Genomic DNA, 24,238 nt, shown 5'->3' on the forward strand with positions numbered 1-24,238 from the left:
TTGATTTAGATTTGTGATTGACTTCTTGTAAAATGAAGACTGAGAAGGTGAATCCTAGATAAAAAAGTGTTGGTGTACTGGATTGATTGTTCTGCCCGCTAGAAATCTTCTCGTCTTTTTCTAGACGACGCCCTTTTCTGATATCGAGGGCTTTGATCTTCAACATGTCCCCTTAATTTGGTTTTTTTCTATTTTATTCATACTTTGTTTTTGTTTAAAAAAAACGAATGCTGCCGCCGAGTACCAGATCATTGTCATAAAAAATACACCTAAACTCTGTTGATTTCTGTTAATGTTTCTTTATCTTTATTTTGAGTAGTCAATCAATGTAAAGGTCGAGGATATAGATCGCCATCCGAAAAACTATTGAGCTGAGCAGCCGATTCGACAAATTCAAATTTGTAATCGCTTGTTTTGTTTTTACTTCACGTTAGTAACGGATTGATAATCCTCATAAAATTTATAATGTAAGTGGTCTCGGTTATCAACAAAGTAACAAAAAAACACTAAATAGCAGTGTTAATGTTTTCGATACCAAATGTTTTTTTTGGATTTTTGCCACATTACATCCTCTCGTGAATTTGATAGAAAACAATTGTTGTGTTTCGCTATGCTACCACCTATCCTGAATTTAGTTGCTCCAGTCCTTACGCTGTTAACATTCAAATAGTTTCTGATACAGTTTTCTGATTTTGAACCTCTTTGACTTCAGGATAGTAACCATCATTTTGTTTTCTTTTCTAGTTTATTCATACTTTGTTGTATAAAAGGAGCTGCCCCCGAAAACCTGATCATTGTTATGGAAGTTGCACCTAAGTTATCACGTTTTATTTCCTGGTACAAATGAGCAATGAAATGATTATAAAATAGGGCCGCTATTTTCGTAGGAAAGACTTATTTTTCGCTTTGCTTCATCTGACAGGGTTTGTTCATTTTAAAAGTGCTGCAGGTTGTTTCAAATTACTGACTGTTGTGTCATTAGGATGTTTCAATGTAATCCCATCTTAATTAACTTTGATATCGATAGATTGCAATCAGTAAACCCAAAGGCATTTTGTAATCAATAAAATATGCATAGACTTTCCATATTTAGTCGCGTTCATATTTGATAGCTTCTTTAAGATGATGGGAGGCCGCATAAATTGTCAAATTGCTACGATGAAAACTGTAGTGGCTAGACTGACGTTTACAGTATTTTTCCGTCTTAAGTTGCAAACATTGATAGACAATTCTCGTGAAAATATTGAACAGACATTAGAACAAAGTTTTTCTTTGATAGGAAATTGAAAAATTGGTTCTGTTTTTTGGCCTTTGTGTTTGTTCAATGGTGGATGTCCGATAGTTTCCAAAAAAGAAAAAATATTATCCCTGCAAAACAAAAGTTGAATAAATGAAAAATTTAATTTCGAAATATACCATTTTGTGGTCTGCCCGACCGCGATTTTTTGCTATTATTTTAAAACTGGTGAAATTTTTGATATTCATGTTTTTAATTCCAAACGTTCCGGTTAAGAGATAAATATCGTGTTTTAGAGCTTTGGCCAAGCAAAATTCCAAACTTGTTGTTTCGAGGTTTCATAGATGTAGGCTGACATGTGGCCCTCTTTTGAACTATATGGCTTCCATATATGACAAATATCTTGATTGGAACTTGTTATCTTGAATTTTTTTTAAATTTCGGCTAGCAGTTTCCGAATCTTTTCCGTTTGTGACCCCCTCAGCTTAGTGGATGCAAATTATTTGCACCATAACCGAACGTGCCATATTGCTAGGTAATGGCACGTGCACTGTAACTGGAGGCGCATAACGTACTGGGTGAAACAAATAGAAATGATTAAAGTGTCCATCGGTTCTCTTTCGAAAGTGGTAAATTCCGGCTGTATGATTATTTACGTTCCTTTTCTTCAATCTTTGCGTTCTTCGACAAATTCCTTGCTTTCGTCACTTTCACATCGCGTGCGTAGTAGCTGTTTATATTACAGGTCGGGTTTTTTAGTCCTTCGACTTTCGATATTAATGGTGACAATAAGAGCAACTGCTATTTCAGATACATGTAGCTTGTCTTTAGCTTCATCTGTAGGACCAGGCTGGTTACCTAGAATTATCAGGTTTTTGGAACACTTCTTCTTCTTCTGCAGCTCTTCTTGATTAACTCCTGGAACAATTTCTGCGAAATTCAACTGCTGTGGTCCAACGGAATGATTATTGTTCGATTGTTTGATTTCACTTACCACGTTCCTTACTTTCTTGAGCTTTTCCTTTTTTTCGGCGTACGTTCTGGAAGCCTACCGGTACTGGGAAGAAGAAGAAGCATAATGAAATGAACGTCGGAGCCCAAAGACAATGTTGAAATTGTTATTTACAATGTCAATTATTTACAGACTGTTTCTTTCAATTTTTTTTTAGTTTGGAAGAGGTGAGAGTTTTATAAATGAAGCACCATTAAACATATGACTGTCTGATAAAATAGTTTTTTGACAATATATTCATATTTCTTTACAGTTTTCGCATAAGTTTTTCTCCCACTTGTAAGAGTCTTCCATGCTGAAACAGTAGTTTTGCAGAAAATTTTCATAAAATATAACTCTTCTGTGTTTGGACGGACAATCTTTCAGCCTGTGCAGGTCAAAGAACATTTTTGGGGAAATTTCTGTCAGAATTTAGTTGCTCATTGCGCAACAGCATTCCCCAAAAAATCCTTCAATTTTTCTTTATCTGCCGCCGGAAAAACAAATGAATTGGACAGACGACTTGCAGAATAATTTTATTTCCGCAAGTTGAATTTTTAATTAAGCTCTGCAAGGGCTTGATGGGCGTTGTTTAACAAGTTGTTTATGTGTTTCTTGGTTATAAAAAGAACTTGAAAAAGTGACTCCTAGATTTAAAAAACGTGTTAGTGTACATGATTTCTCTGCCAGTTAAGAAAATTAGTGATCATTTGCTAGTCTATCTCCTCTCCTGAATGTGACGGCTGTTGTCTTTGCGATGTTAATATTCAAATATTTTCTAGAACAGTATAGTGCGAGTCTGTTCAGACTTTTCTAAATAAGATTGACTGCTCCAATCGAGTATTAGATCGTTGACAAAAACAATACCTCTAATTCATCACGTTTCATCTCGTTGTATAGAGCAGCAAAACAAGACTAAAAAATAAAGGTAATGGTAAAGTAAAGGTTTCTCTCATTGGCAACACCATTTGCTTGCTTTAATTCTTCCGATAGCGATTCTTCATCTAATACTTGTTGCAGTTTGCAACTAAGTACTGATTGCAAAGTTGTTAGGAAGCTCTTGAGGAGCTCCATTTTAACAACTTTCGATATCAACAGATTGGGATCAATAATATAAAATGCCTTTTGTAGTCGCTAAGGCATGCGTTGAACTTTCCATTTTGTGTCACTTTTTTTGATTGCTTCTTTGAGATGGTAGGCTGCAAGCATTGTCAAGATGCCGCGTCGAAAACCGTATTTATTTTGCGATAGCATTCCGCTTTTTTCTAACCACTTTTGCGAACGTTGATAAACTAATCCTGTGAACGTTTTGTACAAACAACAGAGCAAACCAATTCCTCCATTGAAATTTGGTACAATTTTTTTACTCTTCTCTTTTGCATGATTGTATGTACGTTATTTTTCAGATATTAAGAAGTGAAAACCCTGAAAAACAGATTGAATAATTGAAAAATATAGTTGTTTGCTACGAAGAGTTCTATTTATGCACTCGTTTGTTATGCCATGTGGTCCTCCAGCTTTACGGTTTTTCATTTTTGAAAGTTCTTTGTTGATTTCCTTTATTTTAGTTTGGGTATTTAGACTTGAATAGCACTCCCAGTATGTGAAAGAATAACCCAGATTTCATAAAAATTCGGCTTGGAAATGTTTCTCCTGTAGGATTGTTGTTTTAGATAGTCTTTTTAAATATTCCTCCCAATCCGTAATTGTAATTTGTGTTCCTCTAGAAGCCATCTTTTTCGATTTTCACAGAACTCTTTTTTATTAGATGTAGAAGAAACTAATTCATCAAATTAAAATTAATTCTGAGATTTAAACGTTTTCGAACTTTACGTTCATCGTCAGGTTAAAACTGTTTCCCAAATTGTTATTAGATAACTGCTTCAAATTTTTTATTAGAATCTGCTTTCACAATAACACAGATTTCTTGACTAATTCGATAAATTTTTCTCTCTATTTTACCCTTTTTTCTGAAGGTCTGTTTCATTTACAAAAAACGTGATCCTTCCTAGAAACTGTGTCGGTATTCAGCTGTTTTTTGCAGCAAGTACTCAGTATCCTTTACTTGGTATCCTTCGCATGGTGATATGGCCACCTCAATATAATTTCACTTACGTTCCGATTAGTTATGTCAAGTTTTCGATTGAATAAAATTTTGCTTCTGAAAAGTTATTCTCTTGACATGACTGTTTTAAAAAAAAGGTTCAATTTTTATCGTTAAAGTTTGTTTTAATGCGTTCTATAGAAGTTCATTTTTTCTCTCTTTGAGGGTATTCTTTCAAATACCTCCTCTAGAGATTGAAATCACAATACTAAAAGTCTAAAAACTAAATTAAACTACCATAGTTTTCAAAGTAATAAGCATCTGTTCTATGAACCTCATCTCATATATGACGAGATTTTTCGAAAACTCCGTTCATTAATGAGTCAAGTATTTGTTGAGTTTTCCCACAGTTTGTTATCCCATCTTCGCAGAATTAGGGTGAATTTTTTATTTGACTTTTCTTTCGGTAGCGCTACAAGTTCACTTCTATCATAATCTATAATTGTTCTCTCCTTTCTTGAATTTTTTAGATTAGTTGATAAAACTGTTACAGCGGTCATCTCTTATTATGTCGGCGGGGTGAGTACCTTTCTGAATTGTTTTCAGCTCTTTTTTGAAGACATTTTTTGTAACATTATTGGCTTTGGTCAATTATTTTAACCCCAATTTTTCGTTATCGCGAAATTTGAACTTGTTTTAACAAACAAATTACAATAAAATTGGAGAAAAGTGCCGGTGGCTCGTATCTTGGCTGATCTCTCATTGATCAAATGGATAGCCTTTCCAGGAACATCTGATTGTAATTGAGTCTGTTTCTCTCATGGAAACCTCTCAGCTACTGTGCGTTTTGAGTAAAATTATTGCCCATGTAATGACACTTTTCTTAATGGGTGCAGAAAGTGTGGTGTCAATATTAAAAAAATTTGTTATGATACTCTCAATATCAGCTCAACTAATTACCATGTAATTCCATGCAGATTTTGTTTCTGATTTAGGAGCGAAGAATCTACAAGGACTTGGAACAGTGCAATTTTGCCCGAAAGCGCAAAGAAACAGGATAATTTGTTCCCTGTTCTCGAGGAACCGACAGTTATAATCCCAACAGCATCCGGAAATGCCCTTGAGTTTTTGTCTACGATTGGTTTGTTTGTTATCACCTTTTATAATAACAGCATAATTATATTCTCTCAAGTTGGCATTTAATCATTGATTAATCAATTTATAGCAATTGCCTGAAAAAAATTTTTTGTTTATGATAAAGATGACTTTCTCTTGCAATGCAATTATATACTCATTTTATCGTGCGTTTTTAAGATTCTGAGCGGTACCTGAAGAAGTTGTGTTTCAAAGATGATTTAGTCTCAGCAACTGCAAATGGCGATTCAGTCGGAACTTTCAAAGGTATTAATTTCTATTTCCGTGCAAAGTCATTGACTCACTTTAAGTAATCTTTAACGGTTAAAACTATTCGTATCTATACTGTTTCACATCCCTCAACCTCAGTGTTTGTATGACCTTCATTAGCAGATTATGTGTTGCTATATAGCATGTTCCTATGTAAAGAATAGCACCACGTGCGGCGGGGGGCGTAAAGTATATGCTGGGGTGGACAGAATAGATCCAATTTTGATCCATTTCTTCTTCCAAGCCCTATATAACGGTAAATTAATTGTGAAGCTTAGAGGGCTCAAAACTTTTACGCCAGTTAATAGTGATAGGCGGAATTAAGATTAATGAATTGATAGGCGGAATTATGGCTTCACTATGATTGGTTAAGCCATTCTGGATCTATTCTGTTTTGGAACCCCAAGCTTAGTGGGCATAAAATTTTTACGCCCCCGACGCAAGTGCTACTTTCTACATGGTGACGTCACAGATTCGCCATTCTATATGGGTATGCGTCAAAGAAACTTAACTATGAAGTAGATGTTCTGCCGATTCGATGGTTTCTTCTTAAAAAGATAATAAACTTTTATTTTCTGATAATTTGCCAGTAGGCTTAATTCTTCTCTTTTCGTTTATTTAGTTAGCGTAGAACCCGTATTCCGTAGCACGGAGGAGGTGTTTTGTGTGCATGCCACAAGCACTGGAGAAATCGACAGAGTGCCATGTGGGACCACTATAATTGCCTACGTGTCCAAGAAGATGATAACTCTCGAGCAGCACCACTCCGAGTACATCAAGGTGATTATTTAGCCTTTTAAATGAGAAATTATCATAGATAAGATTGCACTTAGATTCCAATTAATCACGTTGATTAACTCGTTTGTTTGTACTATGATTTTGCTAAGGCCGTTGTTTGTTGAAGGATCGGACGCTTTCAATGTTTGCCAATTTGATGTAGCCAATCGGATTTTTATCTTTTCCTTTTAAGCCCCCCAGCAAATTGCTTTCATGAAATCAATCAGGTATATTACATTCTGTAAACAACATATTAGTATGTAGTATATATTGAAAATGTAATAGGTTATGTAAGATTACTATATCAGTAAATTTTTGGCGTAACTTTATGGACTAGATAGTTTAAGTTTTCGCAATATGTTGTTCTCTCAGTAGTAGGAAGACTCGTAAATTGCGTTGTGGATCTGTTCCAATTCGCTGAAGAATGCGGCATAAAGAAAAAAAACGAAGCTTCAAAATTTGGTATTTTTTGCTTCGTACAATCTCAGCTTTCAGCTTTAGGGAGTTATCATGTGATTACAAACATTTGCAAACTGAAAACTTAGCTGTTTGTGTTTATGATGATACTTTCAATTCAAGATAGATTTTTTGTTTTTCCTTTAGTAAGTAGTTAGAGACGCATATGAATAAAATTTCTCAGGTGCAATAACAACAACTGCTTTTTGGGAATGCGGAACCTTTCTTGGATGAGTTTTAAGAAATGTTGCAGTACATGATTTCTCGTGTGAGATTACATAAAAATTTATGTGCCAACCCACGGTTTTTCAGTTAAAATGTGACACACGAGAAAATTGCAATTTACGTGATTTTTCGTGTAAAATCACCCTAATATCTCGGGTTGGCCTTCACGAGTTCTCATGTAAAAGCAAACGGGGTTTCACTCATAATTTTTTTGGGAGCTTTACGAGAAAAAATTGTTTATAGTTTCATGTGAAATTGCAATTTTTTTTGTGGCAAAACCCCCAAAAAATCATGTCCTATAACAGGAAAAATTGTGTACTTTACATGAGAAATTACACGAAAACTCGGTTGAATCACAGGAAAACTCGTGAAGGGCAACCCGAGAGATTCGTGTGATTTTATGCGAGAAATCGGTTAAATTGCAATTTTCTCGTCTGTCACTTTTTAACTGAAAAATCATGTGTTGACACATGATTTTTTATGCGATATCACACGAGAAAAATTTAGAGTGAAGTTCCACAATTTTTTGGAATATGATCCAATTAAAAGAAGAACGCTTTTTTATTTATCATAGTTGGTCAACTTAGGTGCTGCTATTTAACTCCTATAAACATAAGTTCTGACAGTAGTCAGAATTCATCAGGTAGAACACATGATAAATCTTAGAACAGTTACAGAAAGGAAAGTGAACAGAAATATAAAGAAAATTCTGGGATTGGTTTCCTTTCCTGCACTATTAACTGAGCTACGGAGTTTCGCGAAACGTGTTTTTGTGTATAATTGAGATCATCTCAAGCTGTCTTTTCCTCTTCATCAAAAACTAATTTTTTTTACGCGGTTTTGAAAGATCAAAGGATCAAAATGGTTTACCATTAGAAAGCTAATCGAAACTGTAATTTATTTCCAAAACGAAATAATTAAAAAATAAAACGTAAATAAAATAAAACATTGGCATCATACCCTCCTCCTCCCCCCCCCCCCCCCCCCCCCTCGAAGCTTTGGGCTTTAATGGTACAGTAGCAAATTTTATTAAATTTGTAACGATCGAATTCTGGAACCATAATAGGATATTATGTGAACATTTATAACCTGAAACCTGAACATTTATAAACCTGACCCTCGAGGGGTTACAATTTTTGAAAAATTGTCTACTTTTTCAATAGGCATTTTATCTTTTATGGTCGACCAGTTAAGTTCTCAAAAAGCTAGGGGTATCAGTAGAATGACCGCCAAGAGTTGGTTGCTTCCGTGGTCGAATTTTAAAAATTTTGTCGTTTTTAGGGACTTGTCAAGGTTTCAGGTTTCGTCAACATCGTGCTAATTTTGCACAAAATTTTTGGATCTTAACGACCATTTTGATCTATGTTTATTTATCGGTTTTACAAACGGTTGCCATTTTGTTTACTGTATGTATGTTTTAAGATATTCGTAAATTGAATTCTGATTTGTAAAAATTTAAGTAATTGGGAGCAAATGTATAGTATCTGTTTAATTGTATTAAATTTTTCATTGGGTATATAATTTTAGAATTTTATTTCGAATAGTAAGAATTTTCTGAATTGCCGACACCATTTTTTCCATAGAAATTTAGCCTGACTTTTGAACTTCAATTGACTGTCAATGTGGTTACCTAAGTACTTAACTTCTCAATTTCAACGATGAAGGATTTATTGGATTTATCATTTATTATTGGATTGAATTATAAGCAAACTTGAAAATAACTGACAAAGTTATTATAACAATTGCATTGTTTTGTGCTTTTTTTGATATAAATACCTTTTCTTTATTGATATAAATTCTTTATTGATATAAATATATGTCTTTATTGTTCCGACCCTCTTGAGGGGGGAGGAACTATATACTCAACTGGGTTTTTTTTTTGTTCAGTGAATTTTCGCCGCTCGATATATTCATCGTAGAGAGTTGAGACTGGTATCATTAGAAAGCTCGTCCAGCGTAGAATATGGAATTAAAAAGATTTTTTTAATTTTCGTTTTCTACAGGGAGTTATCGAGGCTTAAACTTCTGAGAAAAGAAGAGTGAATTCACGTTGTTTTTATTCACATTTTCCGGAATTTTTGCCTAAATTTTCGTCAATTTTGCTAAAATTTGTTATAATTTTTAAGAATAGTGTCGTTGATTTCATTTTTGAAGACGAACAAGCATTTTTGATTGTTTTGATTTAATTTTTTGGTCAAAAAATCTGGATAAACATTTCAAAATTTAGCCTTTTTCATCAACAACAGCACGAAATAAGCTACTTTAGTCCACTTTGATTAAATTTGCCTACAGTACACCCCCAAACAACACTCATACAATCTTTGTAGACTCAGAGGGGGGCTATTTCTACTTCAGAGTCCGCAGAGAGTGCCTTGTAGTTAAAACTTTGCCGTTTTTTGCTAACTTTACTCGTTGATTATCAAAAATGCAAAATTTATTTTGAGTTTCAACTCAGAAATTATCTATATCTACAACATTTGAAAAATCAATTGTTCTTAACGGACAATAAGTATTAACAGGGGTAGTTTTGGGCCATTCTTGGACTGTTACAATCCAAAAAAAAATCGGGTTGTAATCAGTCGGTCTTTTTTTTTTAAAAAAAGACTTTTTTTAATAATAAAGAACAGAACATATCAAATCAAAGCTCAGGAGTGATAGGTCCAACCAATTCGCTTGCGAAACAGCTCCAGGCTAATTCATTTAGTTTTTTAATTGAAAGTTTATGGTGGTTTTTTTTAAAAATAATTGACTTTTCAATAAATAATGGCTTAATTAACTTTTCCTCTATTTTTTTCTTAATTTGTTCAACTTCCAGCTTAGTGTCAGCAAAAAAAGACTGCTTCTTCTTTCTACTGAGTTAACATTTATTCTCGGTTGCAGTTTTAAGCCTGAAATTATTGTTTTCTGGCTTTGATACTACAAGATTTTAGATTTTTGTTTGTTTTGATATTTGCCAGTTTTTCATGTTTTCTAATTTTGTCACATTATCACATTATTGACAGTTCTCATGTCACCTTATTAGCATTCAAATTAAAACACAATTGAACATATTAAAATCTTGAAAGATATAAATCATCGTTTTAATGGCCTCGACGCCTCTTTCTTGAAGAAATCAATTGAATTTTTTAATTTTGTCTTAACTGTCATTTATACTTTGTCGTTTCGGTCGTATGAAATTTCCTGTTTAGTGATAGCTTTCATTGGCTTTTCATGGAAGAATAGAAAAACCGATATTCTGATATTAGCAGATAGCTGATGGCTTTTATGACTTTCAAACCCATCGTTTTCCAAAATTAAAAAATAATTTTTTAACTTTGCAATTTTGTTCTTTTTATGTTTCTTTTTGTTACCTAATCTCGTTAGTTGATTACAGGTCAAATATGACATTATGGGTGTCAAGGGAATAAAAGGGATTAGTGTCCAAAAATCTTTTTTTAAAAGATTTTGTTATGACCTTACTGGCTTCGACACCGCTTTTTCACAAAAAAAAATTAAATTAATTTGATTTTTGTCATATTTGACGTTCTTTTTGTAGATGCAAGAAATATTCTGGATAATTACAGGTCTCGAGGGTTTCTTTTTCATGAAAAAACGACGATATTTAAATAGTTCTTTTTGTAATTAATGCCTTTCATGACATTGAATGTAATTTTGTTTCGAAAAAAAAATTAAAAGTATTACATACTTTAGCACTCCGCTTTTTTGTCTACTTGTTACCTAGTCTTACTAATGAATGGCCACGTACTACATTATAACTGTTTGAAGAAGGCGCAATCAAATATATTTTGAGTGCCAAAATTTGGCTTGACGGTTTTGACAGCGTTTTCTGGCAAGTTTCAATTTAAATTTTGTTTGTTCTTTGTTGTTCTTTTTAGCCGCTCTAAAAAATGAATAAGGTCAGGTCCTAATGCCCTTCTATAGAAGCAGTGGTAATCGCAAATTTGTGGTAATATTAATTTATTCCTAATGGTATTTATTACTTTGAAGTTAATTGTTTCAAAAAAAAAAGTTAATTTTTTTTACTTTTCTGTTTTTGTTCTTTTTTGTATAATTATTACCCAACCTTTCTATGGACTGGTCGCATATGTTTTGTGGTGATTTTTAAGTTATTTTTGTTTAGTTTCAGGTTTATCTGACGGTATGTTGACTTTGTTATTAATTTTAGTTTTTAAGAGGGACATAAATTTTTTGATATAATTAATGTTTGTTGTTGTTGTTGTTTGATTTTGCTGTTCGTTTTGACTCGCTCTCTTAATATTGACATATTACAGCAATCTAATGCATCAATTTTTACTCCACTGAGTTATTTGTTTTGGAGGTTATCTTATCGTTCATACGGAATTTTTTGAAAAAGACTTGGGCTTTTTTGGGATTCGCAAAAAATAATTTTTGGGTTTTTCTATCTGTTCCTCATTTGGTCGCCCATCCACAAAATTGTGGATGGGCGGGGTCGGAACCTTATGTGCCATTGCACATTACCGAGCCGCCTTGTTGATATAAATACCTTTTCATCAACTTGTTGAGTGAGGTGCGTATTATTGTTAATGCGAGTACACATATCATCTAGGGACAGATTGAATATAAGGGACCCTAATCCTGTACAATATGGGACACCCCTCTCTAATTTTATTTCATCGATACATGGCTTTATAACACTACTGACTGTGTACGCTCCCACAGAATTTTTGCGGAGATCTCAATTCCAAGTTTATTGGACTTAGTTACTAAGATTGACTGTTTAATTAAATCAGAAGCTTTTGATAGATCTAAGAAGCTGTTGCAAAAATTCGTTTGTCTGTTTATTTGTTTATGGACTCTGTCATGTACAATATGGCATCCATAGTTGAAGTTTTTTATTGGAACTATATTGATTTTTGTGTTGAAGTAGTCTTTCATTGGGTTCCTTAAAACCATTTTAAATATTTTGTGATATATACAAGGTGTTATTGGCATGGAACAATAGTTAGTAGTTCCTCGGGATCAGCTTTTATTTAAAACGTGGAATATATTTGATTTTTTCTTGTCTTCAAGAAAATATGATAATCTAATGCTGTCACTTGTCATATGTTTAATGCGTTCTACAACAACTGGGCGTGAATTCTTTTTTGCTTTGGATGGTATTGATGAGTGACCTTGAGCTTTATTTCTGCCTTATTTTTTAAATGGAACTTTTTTTCCTTGGCACTAATGTTACGGAATCAAGAGTTTTTCAGTACTATTTGAAAAGGACGATAGTTCTTTCCTAGGACCAGTATCTCTTCCTAGCAGAGTAAAACCCGGTAATTAAGCGGTTTCGCTGTTTTCTTTTGTTCAAAAATGCCATTAAAAACGTTTTTCGTCAGTTAATTTTGGCTGATAAATCGATTTTTAGTTCTTGACATTTATATTTTTGGTAGAAAAAAGTAGTACAAACATAATTGAATGACGACCTTGGTTTGCGTTGAGACTTAGAAAGTTCTTCATATTTTCTACCCTTCGAAAACTGTTATTTTAATTCCAAGAGCTTTTCTTTGTTTGGAGACCCGTTGCTCACATAATGGGCACGCGTTTTGTTGTCTGTTTTGTAACCTTTTTTTTTATCAGAGAGCATGTAAAGTCAGAGAACGAAAAATTTTGCCTGGGAACGTAGCCAGCATTCCGCCAAGGTCTGAATTGTGGTAATAACTATACCAATTTGAAGTTTAGTTTCTCCATAAATTGATTAGTGTTTTAAGAACTTTTATCCTAAAAGAAATTAATAGCCGGCTGTTTTATGTAAGGTCTAATTTAAACAACGTGACAAAATGGTCACTTAAAACAGCACTATTGCAAACTGAAGTTCGTTTCATTGCACAATCATCAGTATTAACATAGTCGATTAAACTTTGGCTGTGTTTATACATCAGATATTGTTGTTTTGAACATTCAGGTTGTATGAATTAAGTATTGTTTCCAAATTTTCTGTTATAATCACCAATGACTTGTTTCAAGTCATTTCTTTTACAATCACTAATAAAATTCATAGTCGATTTAACTTTGGCTGTGTTTATACATGTTTACACATGCAAGAGTATTGTTGTTTCGAACATTCAGGTTGTATGAATTTCTGTTATAAACACCAATGACTTGTTTCAAGTCATTTCTTTTACAATCGCTAATAAAAATTGTTTTTTTTTTCTATTGTTGACTATTACGTTATCAATATTGATAGCCAACTTGGCTATGAAACAGGACACTAACTGTTTGTTTGGACAGTACGTACTGCTAAAAGGCAGTTTTTGAGGTTTAAATTTTATCCAAAGATTTTCAAAATTTGAGGGAAACGGATTCAGTTTGTCTTTTTTTTCGCAAAAGTTTTTTGAAACTGCACCCATAATTCCTCCTCGCTTCTTAATTTTATTTTTATTCATCACATGTCTATTTTATCTGGGCAGGAAAAATTATCTTTGTCGGGATCAATGAGGTTTTCATTATCGGAATCGCTTCACCGAGTCTCTGTAGCACACTAAATAGAGTTTGATATTACAGTTATGATTTTTAACAACAAGACTTTGACAGTTTAAGTGGAGAACTTTTAGATCTTTATTTTTACTCGTCAAAATATTTTATCACAAACTATTTGACCAGTTTAGCTCATAATTACCCTGAAAAGGGGGCTCACATCAACAAATCTGCGAAGTGGGAGCTTTTCGACCTTTTCAATCTCTCATAATATTTTTTCGTCAATTTTTTTGGACAGTTTTTCAGCCATCATTTCTCACTAATAAGTGAACGTAAAACTTTTCGTGCATGTATTATTTTTAGTTCATCGTTTCCACAGATTAATTCAACTGGTGCTTTTTGGTAACATTAGAGGATAGAGTTATGGGAAGCCATTTTATACCCATAGGGTCACAGAGTTCCTTTCTAATTGTGTAACTGAAACTCGTAATCAAAAGCATCCTAGAACTGAATGCTTGGCTCATTTGCTGTAGGCGTATTTGCTTTTCAGCCTGATTATAGATTGTTTTCTCATCGTTTTTTTGTTTTCCTTCATTCTGTTTCCTCAGAATTTGCTATGCCCCTAAAAGCGTAATTGAAGTGTTTTAAGGCTACTGTTTATGTATTTTATACGAAACCCTATCGCGAGAAATGAGTGAATTTTTAACTAAAAATATATTTAAAATTTTAGGTGGTTTTGTAAAACCGTTAATGCATTTTCTATAAAACCCTATGGCGAGAATTGAGGGAATGTATCAATTTTCAACAATGTATCATCAGGGAAACGTATCATTTTTTGCTGTTGGGAGTTTGTTGATGAGAGGGGTCAAAATATTAAGTGTAATGCGTATTATCACCCCTTGTTTTAATTTATAAAGCCACTCTTTTGAATAATTTTAAATACAATTCATAAGTAATTTTTTATTTAATGTCAATCTTGAGCAAAAATGGTTAAATGGATTTTTGATTTTTATAGAAAGTTTATATTCTCTTTTAAATAAAGGAAGTCGGTTTTTTTCCAATGCTTCAGCGCTTTTTTGTATAAACACAGCCAAAGTTTAATCGACTATGAATTTTTAATAGTGATTGTAAAAGAAATGACTTGAAACAAGTCATTGGTGATTATAACAGAAAATTTAGAAACAATACTTAATTCATTGAGGCGAAAAAGCGATGTAGCTTTATGCCAGCTATGTATAAACTTTGTTCACATTTTCTGGTGTCTCGTGAAACACTGGCATGACTTTTAATTGGTTCATGCAGTTCTACGTTTTCAATTTTGATTCTCAAAAGTTTTATGTGAATCATTTTGTTTCCAGTTCCAGGTCATCTTGATATAATCAACCAGTTGGTTGCCAGTTAGTTCGATAACGGCATTGTTACCAGGAGCAGCTGGATGTTGTCAAATTTTTGAAGCTTTGATCAAAAACTATCAAAACTGATGCTCATAGTAATGAGTCTGAAATTTTCTAAGCATGTGACTATTATTTTATTGAAGTGATGATCAGACTTGACGAGTCTAGTATATATAATTCAGGTGTTTTTTACATTATTTTTACATTGATTGCGTATTTTAGAGACATGATACTAGTTAGTTGTTTAATCCGATCTTAATTATTTGGTTGAATTTCATTTTCCGCCATCAGTTTGCTGAGTAATTGAAAAGTCATTCGATGGAATTAAGATGAAAGAAAGATCTGAATTGTTAACAAAACCTTGAAAATTTTGTCCAATTTTTTAAATTTAGTTGCATAAAATATTCTTTCGATAATTTAAATCCACTTTTAAGTTAAATCGACGGTTACATGACAATTTACCCAATTCCATTTTACCCAATGCCGTTTTACTCTACGCCAATTTACCCAACCTGCCATTTTACCCAATGGCATTTTACCCAATGCCATTTTACCCAATACCAACTTACCCAATGCTCTTTGATCTTTTCGTTCAATTATCCGATTACAAATTAGCAGTCGCTATTAGAAGGATGATGTGAAATATTTGTGGACAAAATAATCCAAGGTTCGGTTGTGATAGTTTCATATCAAGTCCCACAGGCCATTTAGTTATATAATAGACTAATCCCATGTTCGGTTGTGATAGTTTCATATCAAGTCCCACGGGCCATTTAGTTATATAATCGACTAATCCCATGTTCGGTTGTGATAGTTTCATATCAAGTCCCACGGGCCATTTATTTTATAGTCGGCTAAATAGTCGTTCTGGTTAATTTAGCAATGGGGTAAATTGGGTAAGTTGGCATTGGGTAAAATAGCATTGGGTAAAATGGCAGGTTGGGTAAAATGGCATTAGGTATAATGGCATTGGGTAAAATGGAATTGGGTAAACTGTCCTGACACCTAAATCGACAATTAAACCAATTAAATCGACAATATTTACAAACAATTAAATCAACAAAATCTTTAAATTTTTTTAAACAATCCTATTTTTGAGTTGTGCAGGTAAAATTTGAAGGACCATTATATGCACTTTTCAGTTGCGAAACATGAAATTTCAGCGTTGTTCAGTTAGCTTGCGAGAATGCCAACTACAAGCACAATTTTTGTTTGCATGGTTTTTAGAGTTATAGACGATAAATGAAAATATAATTGATTGAAAATCTAAATCCAATAAATGTTTTGGATATTTTCTGTTTGGCTCATAATGTTTAACTGGTCCGCTGGTCTGTTCGGGTATTTTTCTTGTTCATTCAATTCTGTGACTCTCTTTACAAGACTTATCCTGCTTTGTTTTAAATTTTTGCTTTAGCACTTGTTTCGTTTTGCACAATGTCTTATTTCTGACCAACCTCTTTTAGAGGCCGAATTAATTCACAATTTTTATGGAATTTAATCAAACTGCGGACCTTGTTATTACGCTTTTTGACATTTAGGAAAAAAAGTATGCGACCAATTTTTTATCTCATTGTTTTCTACCATATTTAACCCTGAGGGCAATTAAATTTGGACAAGAATGTTAAACAAGTGTTCATGGCAAGTATAACTCAAGCGAATTTTGCTCAAATTGAGATATCTGATTTATACCGCCTGGTGATTTTTTAAAATCATTTTCTATTATTTTAAATGCTTTCTCATTTCACTGCCATTTTGGTATTCGGCTTCGCACATTTTGAAATTATCTGTCACTTGGTGATCTGTTTTGCAGTGGGATCAAGTCACATTATAGTTTATGCACAGCAAACACGACAAAAATTTAGAAATGAATTTATGTTGTCATTTATAACCAAGATGTTAATTAAGGAATCAAGATGTTCTAGATCATACAACGAAACCCACGATGATGACTTATCGAAAATGACTTAAATAAATTGATATTAAACCAGCGTTTTGGAATAATATCAAAACCAACAGTATAAAAAGTTCAATGAACATCTCAATATAGAAGTCTTGAAGGATCCGAAACTAAGTTGAATTGAAAGACATCATAAAATGCTAGAATTTAGTTGTTGATTAATTTTAAATCTTCAAATCATTTGCTTAGTTCTTTTAATATTTTACTTTATTCTGTTGTCAGCGGTAAAAAATTCTTTCACCGCTTTAACATTCAAGATTTTATCGATGCTTAGTTATAATGCTTTTGTTTTTAAAAGCTCATTATGTCTATAATTTATAGTATGTAATGTGTTGCATTTATTTTCATATGTGTGTTATGGGAAATTAACAATATATATTTTTTGAATAGATCGAGAACCACTCCATCGACAGAAAGACTTTCATAGCCCGTGAGCTAGATGGCTCCTACACTGTAAAACGAACTGTGTCCAGAGGCAACGGACCTCCAAAGGAGTCAGTCCAGTCATACTCTGGGGAGTCGATGATGGGCTTCATTTCGGAGGGAGCTAATGTGGTACTACAGAGGTATCTGGTATTCGAGCCATCGGATGAATTAGAATTGATGGACTTCATTGCCTTCGATGCCGATTGCAATCTGTGCAAATCTACTTATGTGAGTTTATTTTGCTCAAAATTCTTTGCCTGCTTGAAACGGTGTTTCCAGTTTTACTTTAAAAAGACGAGAAAATGGTTCATTGACTTTCGTATCTTTCGATTCATTGATTTTCGTATCTTTTTTTCCCCAAAATTTTGGTCCTGACTGTTTTTGAAACATTTGCTCACGAATTGCAATTCGCTCAAACTTTCCTAAATTTAAATGTTCACAATATATAGTTCTGACATCGAATTGTAATGAAAATAATGTTGCAAATTTGGTTACAATTCCACGTTTGCTTCTTCAAATAATAATTTGAAGTAGAAATATTTAATTGCAGAACATGCAACCTGACAGCAAAGTGATTTTTTATCCATTTGACTGAGATTGTTTAGTGAGGATGTCAATTAAATACTGAAGATAGGAACTTGCGTCTGTCTGCCTTTTTTGTTAAAGCCATTTTGGCTGACTGATCTATCTTGCAGAGAGACATACAAGTGGTACCAGAAAAGCCCTAAAAATAAACGACAGTTAAAAGAAAATTTCCCATTGTTTCTGTTTCTCTAGAATATATTGACGTCCAAAATTTTCAAAACATTTTTTATGGATTAATATTGTTTTAAGTGCTGAAAATTGAAAATGGATAAAAACATGGAATAGATGTTTCTGTATATATATGTGGTAAAATAGTTGGATATTCACAAGTTAAAACTGCAAAGAAAAAAATATGGATTGTTTCTAATTATTGCTCTGCGGAAGAATTTTTTAGACAATTATGGGTAGAAGTATTTGAGGAGGACTTCGAAAATTTTGAGAAAATACAGAAGAAAAAGAAAGGCCCTTGTCTGCGGCAATCGTTAGCAATATCGTTTCAATAATGAACAATTTCATTCCGCTTCTTTTCTGTTTTTTATCAGTGAAGCTTTGGGCCCATATGGGGCTAAAAACTACGTTAACGTTCATAGGGAAAAAGTTTTATAATTTTTCTATTGGCCCAGAATTTGACAAAATCAACTCGGCTTATCCGAGGAAATCATTATGGTTTCACCTTAGAATCAAATAAGAAAGCGTGAGCTTTTTGAAACTGATCGATCATAGCGTAGGCGCCTAATTTCTTACCCTTCTGCTCATAAAAACTAGATAACCTTGAAGTTTTGCAGCAGAATTTATTGCTTTCTTCCTGATTCGACTGCTTTGATGTTAGTTCCCTTTTTGCTTATGTCAATATATGAGCAGGGAAATTGAGCAGTCTTAACGGTGCCAACTTAAATGTAGCGCTTGTTATAGTTTAAAAGTGGCCGTGGATAATCCAGGCCTAAAGTAGGGCTATTTTACTAATTAAAAATATAAAGGCTAAGTTGATTTTACGTTGTTAGTCTAAGTGCTCGTCATTTTGTATACCGCGTGTTGAAAGCAGTCGTAATAATGCTTTAATATATACGTTTGATATGTCGGTATAATATTCGTTCACAGCTTTCAATTTTAGAATATATCGTATAGTATATACTGTTGGTTTTTAAATGGATAGCGAGTTAATTTTTACAAATGGCCTTGATATTAGGTAAAAACAATTAAAAATGAAAAATTCATTTAATCAACTTATCCTTACTCAATTTATTTTTTGTTTAAATATTGGTTGATCCTATTTTCTGCCATCTCTATTATCCTGCTATCAATATGTTTTTGGAAATGTGTGTGTGAATTGCAGAGTGTTCAATTGAATGTATGATAACATTTTCCTAGATTATTTCTGTTATTTTGTTGACCAAAGTTACTCCAATTGATTTGAACTCAACTGCTCTCTAACTACTGTTCCTTTTCACGTTCTTTGAAACTGATCTTTTGCACTGAAAGTGACTGTTATTGGTTGATTTTTGAGGAATCATTAAGATCGAGTTAAATTTTCAAAGTTTCTTAAAGCTATTTCTTGCCCTAACCAGCCTTAATAACTCGTAAATATTCTGTTTCCCAACGCCTTGTTTGAGTTACTTCAATGAAAATAGTTTCCTTCTCAACTAATCAAGTAAAATTTTTTTTTTGTGAAATTAATTTTTGGTTTATTTTGTCTGTTCTATTGTTGTCAGTGTGTTCAATCTTACTATGGTAGTGAATTTTAGTGTTTCAATTATTTCGAGAAGATATATCAATGTAGACGACATTAAGGATTACTTTTTCACAATATAGATTTTTGCTGGTCCGTATAAATCTAGGAAACAAAAATTCAAAATAGCTAGGTATTAAGTAGGCTTATTGATAGACCTTATTTTTTCTGTGAAAACCTTTTTTTTCCAAAATTTTGTGCAGAAATTTCTTCTTTTACGTCTTCACTTTGTTCTTTTTTAAATTTTTAATAAGTTAGTTTGTAAATTCGATTTGGTTAAGGTAATGATACGGCAATAGATATTGTTTTAAGAGTTTGTTTTTAAACTCTATGTCAGGTAATAGACAACTAAAAACACGGGAACGATCGGAAAGACCAAAAAGTTGAAAATGAGTATTTACTTAATGGTCAACAGTCTTCTATAGTCAGAGGAAGACTATGTTCAGAAGTATCTGTAGACTTGCGTATTGGTTAATCATTTATTCATTTTCATTTATTGTTTGGCGTTTGGTGGATTGGATCATTATATGCAGACACACATTGCCTTTTCTGTTCGATAACTAAGATCGTTTCTTATCAACTAAATCATAAAAATCCGTAGTTTATTTAGTACAGTCCTTTTTCATTGGCTAAAATAGATGCTGAATATATATATTTGCGCAGTCATAGAATTATAATTTTCTTTATTCTCTTCTTATCTCTGCCGAAACGTAATTTCTCTATGGAAATTATTTCTACTTCATTTAGCTGTAGTCTAGACTAACCACTTCAAGAATTGCTTTTCCATCTGTCTGTTCCAGAAGCCCCTGGATGACATTGAAGTGGACATTGACAACCAGATGGTGAGAGTGGGTGGGTATGAGAGGAGGGTCTGGCCCCACGAGCACTCTCGCCCTACCCCGCCCAATGTTGAGCCACCCAAACTAGCACCAGACATGGACGCCGAGAAAGACGCAAGCAAACTGCCCGCCACCTGGCAATCTTTCTACCTGGCTTCTGGGTTTGTTAGATAAAAACTTAACGTGACTGCTTAGGGCAATTAAAATACATTTCACGTTTTGTGGAAGGAAAATCAACATTAATACCATTGAGCAGAAAAAAAACATGAGTTGGAAAACTCAATACATAATTTTGTCTGGCAATAATAATAAGGAGATTCTTAATTCAACGTCTATGCAATTTATCCAACTTCAAACATTAAGGTCTTTTGAGAAACTAAGCTTTTATGCTCATCCAGCTGGGCAACCCTTATGATTTGCTTTCTCAATAAAGATTTATTTAATGCTCTTCAAAAGTTTGTCAATTGATTGGCCAAAACTCATACAGCATGCGACAAAAAATGACGCCAGGAACAAGAATGCGGTATTACAGTGTTAGATTTAAACCAAGAAGTTGCTCTTTGACTTCTTGCCTCGTGATCCAATGCTCGTAACTAAAATCGAGGAAAACTTTTTCAAAAGATACGAGCACAGATCCCGATTTGAAATATAGGGAAAAGATGAAAAAATTGCTCGACTTTCAAAATTTTACGGTAAAGTCAGCCTCGATAGTGCTCAAAACACATGACGTGAAAAGAAACGCGAAAAGACACAGAAAACAAATCTGGACAAAATAATACTTCGTTTTCTTCGAAATATACGTATGTTAAATAACTCCAAACATATCTTATTATAGTGATTAAATTTTTAAAATGTATAGCCAAAAACATTACTTGCGGAAATCTTTTGGAAAAGGATAACGAAAAGAACTGAAAACGGACATTTCGCCGAACTCAGAAACTTTTTGAATGTTTATCTCCTCTTTGTTAAAAAACGCGTAACAAATTAAAAGACTTTGCCGCCTTTTAAATTCAGTACAAGTTTCACAGTTTATTGAGCTCTTCGAGAATTAATTCTTAATTAGAGTTAGCGACAAAGTGACAAAAAAAATAATAACAAGGCTAGAAAATGCCATTACCGAAACATCTCCCTCAATTTGATCTCTCATTGACGTTAAAAAGTCGAAAAAATGTGAAGATCTTGATAAAAAAAATGGCTCCTCATTGTAATCCACATCCTTTCTACTGTAAAAAGCACAACGATGATAATGAGAACTTAGCTATTGGTTTGCGGTTTTAATGAGAACACCAAATTGTTGCCAATTTTAACACAATTGATCCAGAATATCTAAAATTGATCGAAAATTGCGCTAAAAGTAACAAAATTACCGTAAAATCCCGATATGTCGCAAAACTTCAAAACTGGACTACTCGAAAAATACAAAACTTCATTTTTTTTTAATTTACAATTCTTGGCTCGATAGGCTTTCTAATGACATCACTCATGCGTTCAAAAGAACTGTACAAAAGAACCCAGTTGTTGTGCATATAGTTGGTCGGGTGGTCAGATCAAGTATACTGAATTAACCATGAAAAAACTAAGAAACAGTTGCTTGAGAAATTGTTCACGAACAAAATTTCGTCAGCAAAACCAGCTTATTGTTTGTTCATCTGCTTGAAACTGATTTTGTGTCGAATTGTTTTTACATTGTGCAGTGACTGCAGATCCGTTTGTACTGATGAGTATACTAATATCAATTGGTTCGTTATCATCATTGAGAAGTTTTCAAAAAAAATTCTGAGGTTAAGTCAATTTGTTGAAAACTTGGAGAGGATGATAACAGCCGTGTGGTTATACGTTTTGGCCAAATTACATCTGCGATTACAACATTCGAATAACTTGTAGCACTGTGTACGTAAACTACTTTTTGCGCCAATTTTGCATATAGCACCAGTGGCGATAAGGATGTCGGAAAAAGATAGTCTAATTACAAAGCATAGTTTTGCCATTGCATCAGGTTTTCGTGGTATTCATCGGGTTGTAACAAGTTATTTTATCGATTAATAATGGATATGTTGCGATCGCACCAAGATCTGATTAATAAGAAATAGTGGGTCTTTCCCATTATAGCCCCCTATGAAATTATGGCCCCATTATGGTATATTTATCATGATTGGGGGGGGGGGGGGGGGGGCTATAGGTTATCTGACCACTCAGCGGGGGGGGGGGGGTATAATGGGAAAGACCTAAATATCTATCGACTCATTGTTGACGGCTGTGAACAATTTCATTTTAGGCATCTGGCAACTCGGCTTCAAATTGGATCTCCCATATCTATGACTATACTTAAACTTCCTCTCAAACCCATCGAAGGTGAGCTGATCAGATTACTCTTGTACGAGTTCAACATTGCTATCATTATAAGAAGCTGAACTATTTATTATCCAATTTTTAATGAAAATCAATAGTGCAGATAATATTTCTGCTTTGTTTATTTTGTGTGATTTGTAACAGAAGACCTGCCTCCGAAACCGATCGTGGGAAAGAAACCTTTGAACTATGAGGACGATGTTGAGCTGAATTCTCTCTTCAATCAACGAAAGGCAAGTCATTTACAGTATCTGATCATGTGCTCACGTCTATCCCTTCTAAGTTAATAATTCAACCTTCAAAAATCCAGTTATGAATTTTTATCATAACCAGTTATGATTTTGAAATTTTTCAATTTTTAGTACCTATAAAAAATTTTTAAAAATTTTGAATGTGCATCCATTCTTATGTCATAATTTATTTCCCGTCTTTATTTCCTAATAATCAGTAAGTTGTAAATAGTTCCCTATTCGACTGTTCTCGTGGAAAATCTTCACGAGCAATAGTTCTATGATTACATAATCTTTGTGTTGCAGCAGAAACTTGGAATATCCTGCAAGATATGCGCTCGTTTTCAACTGGGACTCAAAAAAATAACAATAATGCTGCCGAAAAGAACTTTTCTCAATTCATAATTTAAATTTGTACAATCAGGACAATTTTTCAGAATGAGTACAAATCCAGTCACTTCTCATATCTGGATGCACACCCCGAGTTCAACAGTCTCCTGGCAGATTTCGTCCAGTATATTCTGCTACGGAAGCCAGAGGACATTGTGGGAGCGGCGAGCGAGTACTTCCTCTCCTTCTCCATGAATCAAGACGATTTGCAACCCTACGCCAACGCAACCGAGTTCAGAAAAGATCTATCAATGATTCGAGAAGATTTGAAAGATGTGTGAGAACCAGAAACAAATTAGTTTAATAGCTTCTCGAAAATTGATCAACGTGATGAAACTGCCCCTTTCCCCTTCCCCTAGATTATGAATATCGATATAATACGGAATTTTATTCACTCATCTTACTTTAATGTTATTTGGCAAAAGTGTTGGCTTTCATCAGTTCAAATTTTAGTTCAAATTGTAACAATTTTTAGTGGGCACGTCGTGGCATGTCGACGACGGGACAGTTCTATCGTATCTATAGTCTAAAAAATTGTTAAAAAGTTGATTGACGAAAGATAATTTTATCATTATTTCTGCCTGATTCTCCTATGCTTAGGTAAGTATTCATTTTAGATATCCATGCAGCATCCTTTCTTCCGAAGAAATGTTTTAATGAGTGAGGCAATGACCTCGAAGTTATCCTAATGGTGTCACCCATCTTAGACAAATAGAGCAATTCTAAACGTGCGGTCATCTCTACATTATTCTTCCTACATTTTTTCGATATGGGGGAACATATATGCA

General features: G+C 33.5%; 1 protein-coding gene across 1 annotated transcript; it reads left to right on the forward strand.

Annotated features, from left to right (window-relative positions):
• The first annotated feature begins 4,483 nt into the window (after positions 1-4,483).
• Positions 4,484-23,827, forward strand: LOC142354892 (ciliogenesis-associated TTC17-interacting protein-like). Its single transcript, XM_075407229.1, has 9 exons — positions 4,484-4,851; positions 5,268-5,413; positions 5,587-5,673; positions 6,299-6,456; positions 17,296-17,559; positions 20,443-20,642; positions 22,757-22,833; positions 22,975-23,063; positions 23,498-23,827. Exons 1-9 carry the CDS (start codon positions 4,841-4,843, stop codon positions 23,729-23,731), a joined length of 1,266 nt encoding a protein of 421 aa, XP_075263344.1. The 5' UTR covers positions 4,484-4,840; the 3' UTR covers positions 23,732-23,827.
• The last annotated feature ends 411 nt before the right edge of the window (positions 23,828-24,238 follow it).

This window comes from Convolutriloba macropyga, unplaced genomic scaffold (genome assembly GCF_964194025.1).
Source record: "Convolutriloba macropyga unplaced genomic scaffold, txConMacr16.3 SCAFFOLD_1289, whole genome shotgun sequence".
Lineage (NCBI taxonomy): Eukaryota > Metazoa > Xenacoelomorpha > Acoela > Convolutidae > Convolutriloba > Convolutriloba macropyga.

Bases quoted from the DNA above. Each gene is read 5' to 3' on its own strand.
- LOC142354892 (XM_075407229.1), top strand. The intron at 6,457-17,295 runs GTGATTATTTAG...TTTTTTGAATAG, and splicing joins ACCACTCCGAGTACATCAAG to ATCGAGAACCACTCCATCGA. The intron at 20,643-22,756 runs GTTTGTTAGATA...ATTTCATTTTAG, and splicing joins TCTTTCTACCTGGCTTCTGG to GCATCTGGCAACTCGGCTTC.